Here is an 18,586-nt window from a genome sequence, read left to right as displayed (position 1 = left end):
ACCTTCACTCCTGGCTTAGTCATATTGAAACAAACAATGCAAACTTACATGTGACGTGAAGCTCTCGGAGCCGCATTGCTGCTTTTGCGTTTGCTTTTGCTTTGCTCTGCCTTTCTTCCTCGTTCACTCTCTCTCTTTCACTCGCTCAACACTCACCAGGCTCAGCGCTCATCTTGCGCTACTCCCTGCCGACTATCTCCCCCTCACTCTCTCGGCATTGTCTTCCTATGGCCAAGAGATGATGACCTATATGTTTCCTTGAACTTTGCGACTAGAAGCTTCGCCTTCCAACTCGGCTCAAGTCGGCTCGACTCGACTTTGGCAACAGATCTAGCCTCGAACTATCGCCGCGATGGATCTCTCCAATACTTTGATTCGCAGCGTGGTGCGCGCCTTCTACGAAACCAGGCACATTCTGGTCGTAGATGCGCTCTTCCTGCACTCGGTGTATGTCTTTCTTTGAGATGCCTCAAAAGCCAGCCACCTTTGACTCATTTTTGTCATAGACTTCATGCCGAGGACCTTGCTTTCTTGATGGGCATGCAACAGAAGGATCTGCGAAAGCTATGCGCTCGTCTGCGCGAAGACCGGTTGATCGCCGTGTAAGGGACCCCTCCCTGTCTTTCCACCTCCAACACTACCCGCCAACATCACACTAACCTGACTCGAACCACAGGAGCACGCGCGCCGAGATCCGTGATGGGTCGACTCGCCCCGTCAACCGCGAATACTACTACATCCCCCTGCACCCTGTCGTCGACGCGATCAAGTACAAGGTCTCACAACTGACCTCGACCATCAAGCTACAATACACGCCCAGCGAAGAACGAAAGGAATACATATGTCTCCGATGCAACGCCGAATGGACCGAACTAGATGTCCTCAGCCTAGTCTCCGACGAAGGCAACTTCGAATGCCAAAACTGCGGCGCAGTCCTGGAACGCACAGAAGACGTCAAAGGCGTCGAAGGCATCGACCGAACAGGCCATGAGAAGAACAGCAAACTAATGGCCCAACTCGACAACATGCTCAAACTGCTCAAACAAATCGACCAGGTCGAAATCCCACCCAACGACTTCGACACAGCCTGGGACCACAAAGTCGAAGTCATCCGCAATAACCAAACAAATCCCATCCGACCCGCAATCCCCGTCCCGCCCAAAGCCCAAGACGCAACCCGCACAACTGCCAAAACAGACAGCGCAGCGCTGGAAATCAGCCTCACCTCTAGCGCAGAGAAATCCGCCGCCGACCAGGAAGAAGAAGCCCGCCGCAAAGCAGCCGTCGAGAAACAAAACGCCCTACCAGTTTGGCACACGCACTCAACCGTCAACGCGAACAATGCCGCAGGTGGAACCGCAACAGTCAAGAACGAAGCCGGAGTCCCGATCAAAACGGACGATATCGACGAAGACCAAAAGCCCTCCCTGGACGAACTGGACGACAAAGTCGCAGCATACTACGCTGAAATGGAACGCGAAAAGGCCCTCCAGGCCCAAGAAGACGCCAGTAGCGCCGAAGAAGACTCGGATGACTTTGACGAATTCGAGGACGTTAACGTCTCCGTTTCGGGCCAAAGTGGTCCCGCTACCCCAGCCCCCGGGACAGCACCTACCAGTGTCCCGACCCCTTCGTCTGGTATTGCGGGTGTCAAGCGTGAGCATGATACCGGATCCAGTGCAGCTCCATCTTCCGTGGGCACTCCCTCTACCCCGGCTGACGATGGGCCCGCGATGAAGAGGGTTAAGACTGAGCCGGGCATCAAGCCTGATCCGGAGCTTAAGCAGGAAGCCGATATCAAGGACGTCAAGAAGGAAGAGGAGTCCGATGAGGATGACGAGGAGGAGTTTGAAGATGTCTAATGTGTTGCATCGAGAGCAGAGCGAAACGGGGGAAAAAAATAGCAGTCGTTGCTTTCATTGATCATGGCATTCGCGCTGGCGCTGGGTATATGATCTACTTTGTACTTTATTCGATATTATCATGACTTCAGATATCTTGAAACCAATTTCATCCATGATTGAAAACTTCAACCGAAAGGCTGATAGTTACCACATCCCAACGGCAAGTGACTGTAAATCGAATGCCAAAAGTTGCGACATTCGAACTTGAAGCTATCAAACTCTGCCTAAGATGGTTGAGTTTGCAGTTATGTAGAAAGGTTAAAAGGCATCTTGGCCATGGTAACTAGTAGTATCGCTCAAATTAGTCTAGTTGCGTGGGCTACCCATGGTTATAGTTTGATAGCAATCCGTATCATGATACTAGTAGTGTGTCTTGCTTTGAATGGATTTTAATTCTTTATATGGACTTCTTACTGGTCTTTGGCTTTTGAAATGTATCCCCAATGTTAGCTCCACGTATTTGATACGAATACTCTTCTCGCTTCGTAGGACAGGATTTTGCACTAGACTATCAAGGTAAGATTACTGGTAGTACTTAGTTTTAACGTTGTTAGGAGTGTTCCAGCACGGCCACCGGAGTTCTCCATCTAGTTTGAGGATCTACTATTATCGTCACCAAACACTTGTCAGGAATCAATACCTTATTGCCCAGACCTTATGATATATCCGTCTTCGGTTCCGAGGTTGTTCCCCTGTCAGGTTTGTAACTTCCTCAGGGCAAGTACAACTCTACTGGTAAAACGGAAGGTGCTACCTGTAAACCTTAGAAACGGCCCAGGGCAGTTATGATGAGGTATTCAATACATAGGTACCAAGGGAGCATGGGAGGATGAAAAAATAAGAAAGGCTATATACTACTAGTAGTATGTATGTAGGTCAGGTGATGGGAGCCGGGGACCTATACTAGTAATATACGAATTTGAACTTGAGCCACAACCCTGGAATTTCAAACAAGATGTTATCTGCACACTACCGTCCCCTTCAATTTCTCAATAGAGGATATACTACTAGTAGTACCTAGGTAGTAACTAACTAGTAGCATATAAAATAGGTAACACCTGGGCAGCAAATCTCCCGGAAACAGGGACAGAAATAAAATAGAGTCCAGTCTCCATGTACAGACATACACCTTACGCAACACTCTCCACCAAACAACCTTGAAGTTGGAACTTGAACAACACAGCAACTCAGGAGAAAAAAAACCTCGAATCCACACTAAGGTAGTACGTAGAGCAAGCTCTCTATCACAAGCAAACTAAAAACGTAAAAAAAAAAGAGGGATGAACATTAAACAACACCGAACGCCTAACATTCGACATCAAAGAAACGTCCACGCCCCCTCACACAATCAATCAAAATCTCGTAGGGTCATAAGGGCATGTTATTTCATCAAGGGGTGGGTGTGAATTGCATAGTTTCATCGCTCATCGCTCATGCTCGCTCTCGCTGTCATTCGCCCTTCCACCCGCATCTGTTTCAGTTACATCGCCTTCATATCGAAGTTGAAGTCGAAGTTGAAGTTGAAGTCGAAGTCGAAGTCGAATCGCTCGCTCAATGCCATCGCTGAAACCCTCGCAAAAGATCAAAACGGAAAACAAATAGAAGAAAGGAAATAAAAGGCCCACCCTTGCGATACAAGCGTAGAGTAGGTAGAGAAGCGGGAACCGGAATCGGGAATCGGGAAAGGGTAGACGGGGATCCATCCATCGATCAAGGAGAAACCGTGAGTCCTATTTCGTCGTCGCTGGCCAGGGGAGAAGTATTTTCCCATTCATCGGGGGAGGGGAGATCGGATTCTGGGGGTCCCCGGGGGTAGGGTTAGATATTGGAATATGCATTGGGATTGAGGTGGAGGCGGATGCGTGGTGGAAAGGGACGCATACCTGAGACGAGGTCGTCGGCGACTTCGACCGTCAATTGATCCAGGATGAGGAGGGTTTCTGGCGACACGTTAGCAAGCATACAGAGAATCGAGAATCGGGAAACGGGGAGGGTAAGGGGAAAGAGAAGGTGAAGCGAGTGAGGGGGAAGAGTATCTTACGATTAGCATCTTCCATCTCCTTCAAGTCCGCCTCGCTGTCATCATAATAGCCATCCAGACAGCAGCGAATCGCGGAGGTAATGGCGGAAACCTGTCTCGACTCGACAGACGGGAGCGAACTGCTTTCGGTAAAAGAGTGAGAGATACGCAAGAGACAAGCAGCAACCAGTTCGTGGGCAATCAGTGAGCGATGCGCCTTAGCCTCGTCATACAAGTCATCATGGTCAACAAATAACAAACCATTGACGAGCTCGAAAGTACTATTGCGCACCCTCCGGTCTGTGTCGATGAGTAGCGTCGGCGCAAAGTCTGGGATGCGATCTTGAACGGCTTGGTTAAACCACGCGCGAGATAATCCGGCCCGTTCGTTTTCGGACTTGCATAGGAAAATGAAGAACTCCAGGTGATCCAATCCGGCGACATTGTTGATCGACTCGACTCCCTTGGCGACATGGTCAATTAGACCCAGGATACTGGCTTCATCCGGACTCTTCTGGCAAAATACAAGCGTGGCATCCAGGTATGGAATGCAGACTTCAACAGGTGATAGCCGCAGGCCATTCTCCAATGTTTTGACAACCGAGTTGAGCAATCCCGCGGCAGGCTCCGAGTGAAGATATGCATCAATGATGTATCGGGTGCTTGTCAAGTCGGAGAAGTGGTCAGTTTGGAAAAGCTTCATCAGCAATGAAAGATACCCTTCGTCATTTGTGGACATGAGAATCTTCGCCTCCTTGACATCGGGTGCATACTTTCCTGTCGCAGACATGACCCGCTGTTCATTCCCACAAACCGGCGGGAGGGAGAGGTCAAGCGATGCCACAAGTGTAGTGCAGAGATGTATCAATTGTCCGTATGAAAAGCGACGCCCCTTCTCCATCAACCTGCTATAGTGCAGGTATGGGCCCCTCAGTCTTACTTTATCGTTCGGGTCAAGCCAAATCACATCCAGGCACTTGACAAGGATACCATGATCCAGCATAACGCCAACATGGCTCATACCAGCCTGTGCAAGACGAGAGAAGAAATCGAAGTAGTCATCCCAGGCACGAGCGACTGTGAGGACGTTGGGCCAGAGCTCTTCGAAAAGATCGACAATGTTCTGTACAATTCGCTCAAACTGAACTTGAGAAGTCTTTCGTTCACTGTCATCAAAGTCCATCTGAGACAGGTATTTCTGATAAAGCTTCAACGCCGCAGTAATCATGAGCAGCCCACGCTGACGAATCTCGGCATCCGCGTTCGCAGTCTTGAGAACCAGATTTCCGATCGAAGTCGGATGCTCGCAAAACCACCAGAGCGCCCGAGAAGCCGTCTGTGGGCTCCGCCGCAGCAGACATTGAAGGTTATTGACAATATCTTCAACTCCCATGTGACCTTTGTTTCTTGCGATTAACTGCTCGAATGTATCCAATCCAAGGCTGACAGCCAGAGATTCCGAGGTCTGCTTGTCTGGGTAGTTGGGAGATATGTCCTGGACAAGCCGCAATTCATGAATCACAAGGCTGGCGTACAAAGGATCCAGCAGAGAATAAGCCCGGATGAAGACTTCATTTTCCATGGTGATCTGGTTGGCCAGAGGAATTGGTACCGACGCGCGGACAGGGACGCCGGGTTTTGCGGGCTTGTAGATTTGCTTGCATTTCTCAATCGAAGAAACACGTTGATAGAACAACATGTAAGCGCTCCAGAGCTTGTTCATTGGAACACCGCCAAGGTTGTGCATGGGTTCTGTCTGCCCACCGAAACATTGATCGGCGATATTCGTCGGATCGAACGTGCTCACATCCGCGTCGTTGAACTCCACCCAGGAAGGTGAATTCTCGGTGCTGGGCCGCTCACGGGTGTACGAGTAGTAGTGTCCCGATTCGGCAGTGCCAGTATGAACAAGCACTCCGACGAGCTCGAAAATGTCCGGCTCAATGGATTTGTCCGGCTCAGACAGGTACTCGACGTTATATGGTGACATGTCGATGAGGTCGGGGAACTGGAATTGATCATTTATCTTGCTTCGCAGCATGGTCACCATATCGAAATCAAATCGTTTCAGGTGGAAGATCAGATTGTCCGGCACATCTTTCAAGCAGGCCCTGGTATCATGGTTAGCTAATGTTCTGTACATCTACCTCAAAGATCGACCAACCGCTTGACTGCATCCACATGACGGCCACATGAAGTGCAAGAATACTTGTTATCTGTGACAAAAGATTAGAAATGCAGCCAGGTGTAGATGTCATAGTCACTCACCTCCTTGCATGATTTCACCCTCGACGTATGCCTGCAAACTCTCCTCGAGACTGGCCTTCCCCTTGATGTCACATTGAATGGCCGAAAACGGCTCCAATCTTTCCGAAATATGCGGACACTCTTTCGACTTGATCTGCTGAACGAGTTGCCCGCCGTAGAAAGAGCGGAACTTCTTCTTTTCCTCAGGAGCGACGATTTGGGCTTCACAGCGGTCAAAGAGGAGATTGTAAAACTCATCAACATCCATTTGGATGGTGACATCAATCGCCTCGTTATCATATGTCCGGATACTCTCGACAAAGTCGATTGGATCAACGCTTTTCAACCACGAATTTTGCATCAAAGCGAAAACTTTCTGGGTCTGGTCAAGAAGCCTCTGGGAAGTGTCAGGCTCAACGAGATTCAGCTTCAAAATGAAGTCGCGGAATTCGACATTCATGAACAGTTGAGTCATCAGTGAGTTTAGGTAGCACGTATTCGAGAGATTGGTAAGACCAGCATAGCCTTCCGGGGCCCGAAGCGTCTTTGCACGGTCGATAAGCCAGGCTCCATTGTATTGGTAGTCTTGGTCACCCGAGTCAGAAAAAAGAATATTAGAACAGTGAAGCGAGCGCAAATTGGACTGACCTCGGGGAATAAGACCGTCCAGCTGCTTGATCGTACACGCGGTGTTTTCGTCACTTTGCTTTGAAAGCAGATAGACGATGCTCAAAAGCTTGTGGCGCGTTGCACTGTGTAGAACAGGGACTCGTGGGTCAAGTAAAAGGTCGGTCTCCAAGGAAGGATCCGGGGAAAAACTCGGGAACAGATGTTCGCTTAGAATTTTCTCGCCAATGCCACTACTTGCGGTTAGTAGATACTTACAGCGGGGATGTTCAGAAGCACATACGTGGTGTGAAGTTCCACCTGGGTCAAATCAGCCGTTTCAAGACACTGCTCAAGCAGAACAGCAATGCCGAAAACAAGATGATCGACAGTCTCTCGGCCAACAAACTAGATTCGGTTAGGCAAGGAGGTCTAGCTATGGAAAAAGGCTCGACTTACCTCCTCGGTGCGTAGGCTCAGTCGCTCAAACAACACCCCACTCCACTCATCGACGTACCGATCTAGAGTCGCATCGCAATGGGTCGATCCTGTAACCGACTGGAAAACCGAAAGGGCGACCTTGAAAAGCTCTGAACTCTGGGTTGCGAAGTAAAGGGAATTAGGAATGATGTTGACCAGTGATTGCCAGATGGTTGCAAGCATGTCAATATGCGAGGGGTTCTCTGTAGAGTACACGGAGACGACCCCCTCTCCCTCAACCTTGCTATTTGGTGACTTTTTCGGAGGTTTCGGCAAGCCACAGGCCTTTTTGATACGCTCAGCCACGTCATTGCGGCTTGGTTGGTGGTGTTGTTCAAGAAGGAGCGACTGGACCAGCTCCTTGACTGCGATTAAATCCTTCAATGTCGTCCAGAAGGTGTGGTCTCGCAGTGAAGCTTCGACAAGAACGGCAAATGAGTTGCATGTCAATCCCCGGCCTATCTGGATTGAAGTAGGGCTGTCAAATGAGCGAGCAACGTCGATGAAATCCAAAAGCCGTGTGATGAGTGGCTGTGGGTCAGCAAACAGTACGCGACTGTCAGTTTCAACAAGAAACACTAGAGATAGTCAGTATTGGGGCAAGAAGAACGGGTATAATTATGACCATACTCGATACCAGGCGTAGCAGAAGCTCCACGGCGGTCATGGCAAGGGCAGAATTGATCGGGTCTTCACTTCGTAGCTTGGATAAATTGTCGGCCATCAAAAATTCACGCAAAACATCAATACCATGCCGGATAAAATCATAATCTGGAGACAGCTATTTGATAGCCGTGGTTAGAACTCGATTCAATAGACTCTGGATTTGATCTTACCTCGGTGGCTTCATCATCAATACAATGAAGCAATGTATGGAACATGTAAAAAGCGATGTAAGGCCGGTCGAAGGGGAAAAGATCCTTGACATTGCTAGTTGGAGACTTGACACGCTCCAAGACCCAATCATTTGGCGGGAAGGCAACTAGAAACGTAAAAACCTAGAATTTCGATCAGTAAAGGTCGGGTTGGAAGAGTACGGGGATGTTACGTACCTGCTCAGCGAGCGGCTCACTGAGCGCCAGGAATTGGTAGATATCATCAAAATACTTCATCACCTCAGAGTCCACCGACGTGAGTGATTGACATTTATTACTGCGTTGCAACTCTTCCGCATCTGGTGACTTTCGAATGATCAGGAGGCCAGCCTGAAGAGCCTTGATCTCCTTTAGACGAGTGTCGGGTTCCCCAAACAGGTCCAAACGAGCTCCTGCAGCAATCGCTGAGAATTTCGAAAAGCCAGTGAGTTGGGTGATCCTCTCTGTCAAATCTGCTGCCGTTGACTCATCACCGATCCGCAGTGATTGGATCTGCGAGGCGGTTCCATCGCGAAAGGATTGCCATCTCAGATCCAGTGGGCTGCCTCGAACTGGCCGGTGGGGCAAGCTTGGCGGCGAACCTTGGGGAGGGCTATATCGAGGACGAGTTCGCAAGCCCTCCAGAAGCTGGTGGAGAAATAGAAGAGACCGTGTAAACATGAGTTTATCTTTATCTAATTCTTCGGCTTCATTCACACCTCCAATATCCATCTCAGTCGCTTCATTCATAGCCACACCATCTGCTTTAGGTCTCGCATTTATGGCCGCTGCGGCCGACTTTAGTTGCTTCACACAACGGCCGACAATGGAAACATGAGTAGCGTTCACGGCAGATCGTGGAGCGGTTTGAATGATCTGGTGATCCAAGTAAACCTCAATGGCGAATTCCGTAGCCTCGGCCTCAACCGTGCCCGGCGGAGTGGTAAGGATGATATCCCAAATGCGATCCATTCCCGGAATGAACACAATCTCGTTGTCGCCAGCGGCGGGAGGCGGTTTGAATCGGATTTCATAGTTGACTGACTGTTTTGCAAACAGTAGGAGTTCAAAGTCATAGTCCTTTGGTGTCAGGTGAGGCATGTGTTCATGGATGCATTGGTCGAGAAATGAGTTCGGCGAGGAACTACGACTCAAAGAATTGACCATCATGGCCCAGACAGATCGGTGTCCTTCCGGTCCTAATTTCGGTGACAAAAGGATTTGGTTCCACAACGCACTTCCAAGCTCCGGAGTGACAGTCTCTGGGGCTTGGTTGATCAAGCGAGATAAAATTTCGACTCGCGACACAAGGCCGTGCTGGGAGAAACAGTCCGCGAGATCAAAGTTTGTCCCATTCACAGTATGCAGCATGTCGTTGATCACCAGCCGAGTCAAGTCGAAATCGGTTGCCAGCTTCCTCATCTCCGGCGCGTCCCACTGGGGAACGAGCGCACTCAGCGCCTGGATGCTACCGGTCGTGAACTGGTTCATCTCCGCGATATCTTGGATGCAGCGTTCGTACATCTCCATTCGGTCATCTTCACCAATGCCCGCCTTAATGAAATCCGACAGCTTGCGACTGCCGAAGCTCTGCAGTTTCGTTCTCTGGTCCGCAGAGAGATCTTCTGCCACGGTGCTTTCCCGGATCATACGAACACAGAGACGCAGAGGAATGGCATGTGCATGTTGGGAATCCGATTGATCCATGAACATGTGGCCGGTGTTTTGCCTGGGTGTCATTTGGCCGAGAAGGCTGTCGCAAAATTCAAGCATGCCAGCGTCGAATCTGTCCAGGGGGAGACTGGAGAGTTTTTCGCAAAGGTAAAGCAAGGCTGGAGAGGCAGTCGTGTGCATGTAGAAAGTCTTTGTCAGCATCGACAGTACCTCCGAGACAATACGGCTGTCTTGACTCTCTGTGACAGCCTTCCAGATGACATCCGTTTCGCGGTCCGTATATGTTGATGTTACCACCAGGAACCCGACGATATTGCTGCTCCGGCCGATCAGCTGAGGATGCGAATCGACCCCCACAAGATAGTCCACGATCTCGTTCTCTTTAATGAAGCGGACGAGATACTGGACAAAGGAGTCCGAGATTCCGTCGGGATTCTGTGAAATGTACTCCTTCCACACGTCGACCAGTGCAGCCTGCATTTTTTCAACACCATGAACTCGAAGCTCCATGCGGCCTTCCATGAAATGCTTCTTCAGGACGTCAAACTTCCAGCCCCCGAGAAGGATGCGAGTGGCCTCGTCGGGGTTAAGATGGCCAGGGAGATGGATCGACATGTCCTGTGAAAGTCTCTGCAAGAAGTCATCGCCCCAACGGCAGAGAGCCTGCAGGTTGCGAGGGAAATGACGCCCGACCTGCTCACTAATATCACTTGTCAACCAGGGGGATTTCTTTGTGACCCATTCCTGGTATTTGATATCGATCGACCTGAGAGCCGTGTAAAGGTGATTGACTGGGGTAGTAGTTAAGGTCGTAGGTTCTGAAATGAGAAGATCGGAGTTCTCTAAGGACTCCAGGGTGCACTCAAGAAGGCCGTATATGGTCGTGAGATAGTTGGTCAGCATATTTACAAAATGGGGGTATTTGGGGATGAGCTCGAGGGCAAGAGTGCAGTGCTCTGCGACGTTCGCGGCAGCATTCAATGGGCCCAGAGTTTGTGCCCGGATGTCCAACAAGACCGCTCGGAATTCACTGCCATACATCCTGTCCAGGATGCTGTAGAGAGGAATGCCTTGAAAGGAGACCAGCCATCCCATCGGTTGCAAATACAACCTGGCCATGCTTTCTGGTGCTTGTTGATCGGGCTCGTCGGCCAAGACCCGCCAGAGGATACAATCTTGTTGAACTAGGTGGAGAGTGATCTGCACATAGTTCAAAATGAACTTCTTTAGGCAGGGCAGCAGGCCCATCCTGTTGTTCATTGGAAGGTCGGTTCTAGTATGCGGGTCAGTAGGGTGGAGATGGATGCGGGAGGGCAAGTAGAGTTTAGTTCATACTTGCGACGGAGGATAAGCTCCACGATGGTCGGGAAAGTTGACCAAAAATCCTCATCTTGAGCAAAGGTTTGGAGAGTAAGACGATCCAGGTTGAGAACACAGTGCTCCATCCAAATCTGAACTTTCTGTACGATGTTACCCACATCGTACATATCACCTGGTCGGCGGAAGAATATCATTAATACAAGTCGGTCAAAGACAACAGGGTGAGCTTTTCAACAAGAATTATAAGTGAACTTACCTTTATCGACGATCTGGATGAATCTTGCGACACTGTTGGAAGCACTCAGCTCTGGACGGTACCGTGGGAACAAGTCGATTAATGGATCCATGTCGGAGATGTCTTGAATGAGATCCGACTGAGAATCACGGCGGACGATTTCCTCCAAGGGCCTCCAATTTGAGTTATTAGAGTCTTGCTCCATATCTTCCGGGTCGGCGATCTCGATCTGAGGACTTGCTTCGGGGGAGGAAGAGGCGGAGGCAGAGACGAGATGTGAGTTGAGGATGGGAGTGGGAGTCGCGGTGGTAGGTGATTGTGGGACGGCGGCAAGTAGAGTGGGAGAGGAGGAATCGAGAGGTTCAGGTATTTCGGAAGTAGGGGATTTCATGTTGATGGTGACTTTGGCGGGGGAGTGGAAGTTGGTGGCAGGTGAAGTGACTGAAGTAGCAGCAGTGACGGCGGCAACAGCGGAGGCAGCAGAGGCAGCTTCAATGGACAAAATCTCTTGAACGTCACTGCCCTTACCAGTTCCACTACCACTGTCCACACGTTGTCGCTTGGGAGTGCGAGCACCCTCAGCATGCGGGTCTTCTTCCATGGAGGTGTTGGGGAGTTGTTGGTTATGATGGTATCGCGGTGATGCGCTCAAGGGAGTGCCAGGCGGGGTGAAGGAGAGCTCTGGCGGGGGTTCAGCCATGACATTTTCCGGGGGGGCGGAGGAAGAAAGGAGGAGCTGGGATGAGGTGGGCTCCTGGATGGGGGGTTATAAGTTGATAGGTGAAGTTGAAGCTGAAGTTGAAGTTCCGACAAGAAGCGGTCGACAGCTCCAGCTTTTTTTGACGCGACCCGGTGACGTTGCGGAGAAGTGCTGGTACTAGTAGTAGTAGTGAAAGGGATATTTACGGAAATTGCCATTCTATGACACTATAAATGACAAACAGATGTTAATTATCTATTTATTATCTCCCACTTATTCTATTTATTTTTATTACGATTATTACAATCATTGACTACTTCTGCTATTGGAGTCTCCCGACTCCACGCCACAAACTGCCAGGAACGGCAATCAAGCAAACAAAATGTATACAACTAACTTATATGCGCACCATCCCAGCTGAAATTGCTACTACTCTCCCTCATTCTGGCCTCACTCTTACTCCAGATTGCTTCTGTTATCTGCAAGTTTGGTATCTCCATTGTCTACTAGTAGATTGTCATTTGGTCCACTGGTGCATGTCTCAGCCAACAGTATACCTAGTTGTACTACTAGTACTAGATTACCAGTACAAGCATAGCAAACTACTAGTAATCCAAACACTCACTACCACCTAGGTACTGGTACTAGCTAGTCCTCATCGTCGTTTCAATCTTCCGAATAATCCTGGCCGGATTACCCGCAGCCACATGGAAAGCAGGTACATCCTATACGCATCACCATTAGCATCAGAACGACTAGTACTTAGGTAGTATACTAGTTTATCAATGTGACTGACCACCTCACCTACCTTTGTAACAATACTCCCGGCTCCAATGGTACTCCCCTTCCCAATACTCACCCCAGGAAGAACGATCACATTCCCCCCAATCCAGCAATCTTCCCCAATGAAAATTGGCTTCCCCATCTCCGGGCCCTCAGTCCCATTTCGCAGCGCCGGATCAAGAGGATGTGTCCCGGAAAACAAATTCACATTGGGTCCGAACAAAGTCCGCGCTCCTACCGTAATGGGACAGGTGTCGATAAAGACACAGTTGAAGTTGACGAAGACACCGGCCCCGAGCTTCACATTGAAGCCGTAGTCCACTTTGATCGGGGCTTCGATCCAGGGCTCGTGCTTGAACTGCTCGTCATCGGCAGCTTGGTCGATGAGCTTTGGTGGAAGGGGTGTTTTGTCGTCGGTTATGCTGAAGGAGTTAGTATAGTATCAAGGTAGGTACATATTGATAGTGTGTATGTGGATATCTCGGATTGAACTGTCAGTACTAGTAGCAGCAGCACTAGTAGCACACTCACTCTCGCCACATCTCGACCAGTCGCCGACGAGGTACCTCATCCGAGGTATTATTGAATCGATTGCACGCATACTTGCATCGGGCTCTGGCAGCTACCATATCTGGGGTAAAGGCGCAAAAGAGCTCGCCGCGGAGCATCTTCTCTCGTTCCGTAAGCTCCGCCATAATGAATGTGGAGTGTATTCGACTTGACTCGAATCAGCAAGGTTCGTAACAAAGACAGATAGATGTACCACCGGAAATTTGGACTACATGGCCAATGCCCTGGAGGATGTGGGGGAGGGGACTTGCTAAGGTGGAGTACCTAACCGGACTAGACTAGTTAGTTTACCTGAGGGTATCAGTGACGGGAAAAAAGAACGTCGCTCTTTGTTCTCTCCAACACAATCACCACAATGCCTCCCACTTCCCCCTTATAACCCTCGGCTTTCTCTCCATTCCTTCCATCTACATCGACATCTACAGCTACAGCTATTCCTGTACACGGCACAGTTCCTCCCAACATGTTCGCCCAAACCACCAGCGCAGAAGCAGCACCCGCACCCGCAGCAACACCAAGCTACACCACATGGCAGCCACGCCGACCACGAACATCCAGCACAACCAGCACAAGCTCAAACACCTCCAGCTCCTCCCTCCAACCCCACCCCACATCAACACCCCCAGAAATATACCCAACAGGCCGCAAATCCCTCTCAGCAATCTCCCTCCGCGCATTCCTCCTCGGCACAACACTTGGCCTATCAACCAGCCTAACAATCTACCTCGCCCACCACTCCTCCCCAGCCTGGCGCATCCCATTCTTCACAGCATCCCTCTCGCTCTTCCACTTCCTAGAATTCTTCATAACAGCCCACTACAACACCGCAACAGCAAGCGTCTCCTCCTTCCTCCTCTCCTCCAACGGCTGGGCCTACAACGCCGCCCACGGCTCCGCCCTCCTCGAATGCGCCCTGGAACTATGGCTCTGGCCCACTGCTCCAACACGCCACTCCGCCAGGATCCTCTCACCCCTCTGCGTCAGCGCAGGCCTCGTCCTCGTCCTCGTGGGCCAAATCGTGCGCTCGCTGGCCATGGCTCACGCGGCCGCGAATTTCAACCACCACGTTCAATCCAGGCATAAAGATGGCCATGTCCTCGTTACGAGCGGTATCTATGCGGTCCTCCGCCACCCGAGTTATTTCGGGTTCTTTTGGTGGGGGCTGGGGACGCAGTTGGTTTTGGGAAATGGGGTTTGTTTTGTGCTTTATGCGGTTGTTTTGTGGAGGTTTTTTGATGCGAGGATTCGGAGTGAGTTTTTTCCCTTTTCCTTGACACTACAATAATAATACCATTGGCTTGACTTTGGGTTGGGTTCGGCTAACGCTTTTTTCTTTCTAGCGGAGGAGTCGTTTTTGATTGATTTCTTTGGCGATGATTATGTTCGGTTTAAGAAGGGTACGCGTGTGGGTATCCCGGGCATTGCGTAGATCTATCTACGGAAGGACTTGAGTTATGCCTTGTGTTGAAGGTCTTGTGCGCAATAGTCAGACCAGAGTGAATTGTCAATGAATGTGTACTAGTATACTAGTACTACTTAATAGCACTTATTCCAAGCAAAGCTTGACTAGAGATCTTAGGAGTACTAATTGAATCGAGCACTAGTACTAGTAATTCTGGACCAAGTGGCCCTGGTATATGTATAGATCCTATCATGATGGTATATGACATCGACTTGAACGCTGTACAAAGTAAAAGAAACCCCACCTCGTCCTCGTCCTCAGCCCCCATACTCAATCACAGCTTACTCTCCGGCGCAACAGCACCAACAGCCCCGCTCATAAACGGCCCATCAGCATCATGACCAGCATCCTCATCCGAACCGGGCGCATTCTCAGCCCCGTACAATACCAATTCACGCCCACCCTGCGTACTCCACCAAGCAACACAGCAATGCGCCCGATCAACATCCATCTCGCCGCCACTCACAGCCTCCCAGAACCGATCAATACAAGTGACGCGCATAGCCCGGTCCGGCACAGCATTGATAAGCTCGGCGGTCAACGGGAGCCATTCTTTCAGGTCGTCGACGCGGAGGAAGGAGAGGGAGTCGATGAGGGCGAGGGTTAGAACGGCTTGCACGGAGAGAGGCGGTGCGTTGCCCAGATCTGGCGCGGTGTTTGTATTCTGCGCCGTGGGGATAATTGGCGTTGTGGAGGCGTGCATTGCTCGGTCACGGACGACCTCGAATAATATTGTTGGGAGGAGGGGTTGGGTATTTGCTAGTGGTGAGGGGGGGGTGCGGTGACTTGGATGACCGTTTTGAAGGCGAGGCGGAATTGTCGGGCTGAGAGGTTGTCCGGGAAGACCTGATTATATGGTTAGACTGAGCTTTGCAGGAAGAGGGGAATCGACTCTATCGATGTCGGGAAACTCACGGCGAATAGGTTCTCAATGTAGAATGGGAGGTGCTTTCCGGCTAGTTCTGCGTTGTGCGGAATCGCAAATACAACGAGCACGACGCTGTGGGCTGCTTCGAAGATTTCCAGTAGGAGGGGGTTCGCTCCAGCTGCCAGATATGGGAAAGCAGCTGATAATAGAAGCTCCTCGTTCACGGCACTTGGCAAGACAATTGGGAAATGCTCGGCCGCATTCATGAAGAAGAGATCCAGGCAGCGCTCCACCGGATGATTCGGGATTTGGCCAATATCGCTGGGCTTGATGCTGCGCAAGAAGTTCTCTGCCAGGTCGGGATATTGCGAGAGAATGTCAACAGCAGCCAGGAACACAAAGGCTTGTTGTGATGATCCGTTTTGCCCGGTCCGAGAGGAGATAAAGTATAGATTACGCAGAATATGAAGAGACTGCATGCAAAGATATGGCGCACCTATAGCAGAGAGTTAGTTATTCAATGTGACATACTGCGTGGGACTGTGAGCACACTTACGACTGCCAGCAGCGAGAGCAGGGTCATTAATCGTTCTCCCAATAACAGCCCGGAGAACAATAACAACCGAGTACAAACAGTTTCTAAGAACCTTCCACAAAGCCGGGATAGTAGTCTGCAAGGACTCCGCATCCAAGAACTCCGCCTCCTCCGCAACATCCACCTCAGACAACTTATTCTGACGCCACTGCACCATAAGCGTCCGCGCAAAGTCCGCCATATAATCAACAGTCTGCGCCACGAGATCCGGACTGCGCGCATGATCCACCGCATGCGAAACAAGCCTTGACAACGGTCCCAAAGCCGCAATAAGCGGCCGCGAAGCTATCGTCGAGAAATACCCAAAGGTCGGAGAAGTAGACGACCAGCGGAACTTCTTCCCCGGTACCTCGACAACATCCTTATCAATGGCACCGAGGAAGTATCCACCCTCCAACCCCTCCGGCGAGAGGAACGTAGACCGCACCATAACGGGGAGTAAGCGATCATAATCAATCTTACTCCTCTCCGCATCGGACAGAAGTTCAAATGTATAATTGAGCACCATGGTAATGCAATACCCATCGACCCCGTCCTCAGTCTGCATCTCCTCCAGCGCTAATTGCGCAGCCGTCGCAAGCGCTGATTCAAGCTTCGTCCGAATATGCCACGGTAGACCCTGTCGATTCTGGCCCTCGAATCCAAGCAATATGCCGCCGAGCAGGAGCATGTGTCGCCAGCGCGGTGACTTGTCGTCCGCACCCTCGGCTACGGCCTTCACCCATGCCTCGCGCTCTATCTTGCGGTTCCGACCGTATGTTGGGCGTGGTTCGTCGGTGTTATCATTTTGCAGGACTGCGATGGCGGCCGTGTTGAAGATGCTGAGGATCTTGCGACATGCTTGGAGGTCAACGGGGCCGTTCCATAGCGCGGGGGAACAGAGAAGCTGCGAGGAGAGGAGGCTTAGATTGAGCGGGTTGCCGAGAACTGAGAGGAAACTCGTTGCTGTAGGAAGAAGCCTGTTTCAAGATTAATTGATGCATTCGTTAGCCCGGCCCAGGTAGATTCGGCTTTCGCCGCGGCTGGATACTATCCATCGCATCGGATCAAATTGGCATGTGCGCAGCGCACTTACCCAGAGGCATCTTCTAAAGTGGACGCAGATTGTAAAGACCGCAGCAGCGCGGCCAGAGAGCGTTCTGTCGCCATGAATTGATCGGTACGATCGGGTGGATGGGGGATGGGGATCAGGATAAAAGCGGAGGTTGTCGAGATACATCAGCCATTCCCGGGGAGAACCCCAGACCACCGCATGACGCCCTGCCGAGGTCCGCCGAGGAAGTCCAAACAATGCAAACAAGCAGCACTTGACAGCATCGACCCGGAGATCGACCTACACTTACACAACACACCTACACCTACACCTACACCTCCAGCACACCTTCGACCATGCTCCCACCCCCTCGATAAAGCTGCAATCCAGCTCGCCACACACATCAATGGCAAACAACCGCATCCCAATAAACTACCAAGTCCCCTCCTTCCCATCACTCTACGACCCGCTCCCAGCGCACCACAAAGAAGCGCACTACCTCTACTACACGACCGATATCTGGCGCTTCACCTTATACTGGACGCTAGTCTTCTACGGCGCATCACATCTCGTCGTCGCGGGCTGTGCCGTTCTAACACACTTCCGAAATTGGAGCGTTATCTGGTTGGTGCCGTTTCTTTACAGCCTTGTTGCGGCTTTGGAGGGATTGATCGCTGGTAGTATTGTTGGTCTTGTGTGAGTGATCCCCCTATCACCTATGGATAGGGTAGACTCTATCCGTTATATTTAGTAGATCTGGAGCAGAGCTGGAGCTAACGGATACAGACTCGGCGCGGTCTATGAAGCAGGCAATTTCCGAATGTCGACTTGGCTCCCCATGATCTGGGGCGGCGTTAACGTCATGGTCTTGATCGTGACTAGTTTTCCTATGCAAGGTGGTCTTTGAATCACTAGGCTACATCCTGTACACTACACTGCACTGCAATATGCGAGTGCTTACGACTTACGACTTACGATTACGCCGCACTCTATTTTTCTGGGATTAACCAGACTACTGTATTAATAAACACGTGAACTACCGTTCAGACCCCGTGGGCCTTAAAAGTCATATATCATCCCTATGATACACCGAACAGAAGTTGAATTTGATATCCATGCAATGCCCCCGTGCCATGGCGATAAATCACCCTATATATACCTTCCTAACGCCTAGCTCCGAGTTCGAAATCCTAAGTCAGATCCATTTAAGTTCTGACACGCAGTAGTTAATCCAG

At 50.6% G+C, this 18,586-nt stretch overlaps 6 protein-coding genes across 6 annotated transcripts; 3 read left to right on the top strand and 3 right to left on the bottom strand.

The window, feature by feature from the left end:
* Positions 1–352: 352 nt before the first annotated feature.
* N7533_007711 (putative transcription factor TFIIE complex alpha subunit) lies at positions 353–1,862 on the top strand (the record flags this gene model as incomplete). Its single annotated transcript, XM_057104361.1, has 3 exons — positions 353–447; positions 507–602; positions 677–1,862. The coding sequence occupies 3 exons, from the start codon at positions 353–355 to the stop codon at positions 1,860–1,862; spliced, it is 1,377 nt and encodes a 458-aa protein (XP_056959318.1).
* A 1,522-nt stretch (positions 1,863–3,384) lies between these two features.
* N7533_007710 (uncharacterized protein) lies at positions 3,385–12,040 on the bottom strand (the record flags this gene model as incomplete). Its single annotated transcript, XM_057104360.1, has 12 exons — positions 3,385–3,467; positions 3,788–3,844; positions 3,946–6,035; positions 6,089–6,140; positions 6,193–7,031; positions 7,082–7,185; positions 7,237–7,719; positions 7,895–8,038; positions 8,094–8,255; positions 8,310–11,034; positions 11,121–11,331; positions 11,362–12,040. 12 exons carry the CDS (start codon positions 12,038–12,040, stop codon positions 3,385–3,387), a joined length of 7,629 nt encoding a protein of 2,542 aa, XP_056959317.1.
* Positions 12,041–12,684: 644 nt separating this feature from the next.
* On the bottom strand, positions 12,685–13,518 carry N7533_007709 (sugar O-acetyltransferase; the record flags this gene model as incomplete). Its single annotated transcript, XM_057104359.1, has 3 exons — positions 12,685–12,765; positions 12,849–13,245; positions 13,355–13,518. The coding sequence occupies 3 exons, from the start codon at positions 13,516–13,518 to the stop codon at positions 12,685–12,687; spliced, it is 642 nt and encodes a 213-aa protein (XP_056959316.1).
* A 338-nt stretch (positions 13,519–13,856) lies between these two features.
* Positions 13,857–14,822, top strand: N7533_007708 (protein-S-isoprenylcysteine carboxyl O-methyltransferase; the record flags this gene model as incomplete). Its single annotated transcript, XM_057104358.1, has 2 exons — positions 13,857–14,643; positions 14,734–14,822. 2 exons carry the CDS (start codon positions 13,857–13,859, stop codon positions 14,820–14,822), a joined length of 876 nt encoding a protein of 291 aa, XP_056959315.1.
* A 307-nt stretch (positions 14,823–15,129) lies between these two features.
* pex8 (putative peroxisomal membrane protein Pex17) lies at positions 15,130–17,467 on the bottom strand (the record flags this gene model as incomplete). Its single annotated transcript, XM_057104357.1, has 4 exons — positions 15,130–15,701; positions 15,767–16,219; positions 16,280–17,277; positions 17,394–17,467. The coding sequence occupies 4 exons, from the start codon at positions 17,465–17,467 to the stop codon at positions 15,130–15,132; spliced, it is 2,097 nt and encodes a 698-aa protein (XP_056959314.1).
* A 290-nt stretch (positions 17,468–17,757) lies between these two features.
* N7533_007706 (uncharacterized protein) lies at positions 17,758–18,258 on the top strand (the record flags this gene model as incomplete). The annotated part of the gene is made up of 2 exons (XM_057104356.1): positions 17,758–18,047; positions 18,138–18,258. 2 exons carry the CDS (start codon positions 17,758–17,760, stop codon positions 18,256–18,258), a joined length of 411 nt encoding a protein of 136 aa, XP_056959313.1.
* Positions 18,259–18,586: the final 328 nt, after the last annotated feature.

Source organism: Penicillium manginii (assembly GCF_028828005.1).
Source record: "Penicillium manginii strain IBT 31320 chromosome Unknown utg000005l:1.0-5665137.0:1.0-5668048.0, whole genome shotgun sequence".
Classification (NCBI taxonomy): domain Eukaryota; kingdom Fungi; phylum Ascomycota; class Eurotiomycetes; order Eurotiales; family Aspergillaceae; genus Penicillium; species Penicillium manginii.
This window is presented reverse-complemented; position numbering and strand designations above follow the sequence as displayed.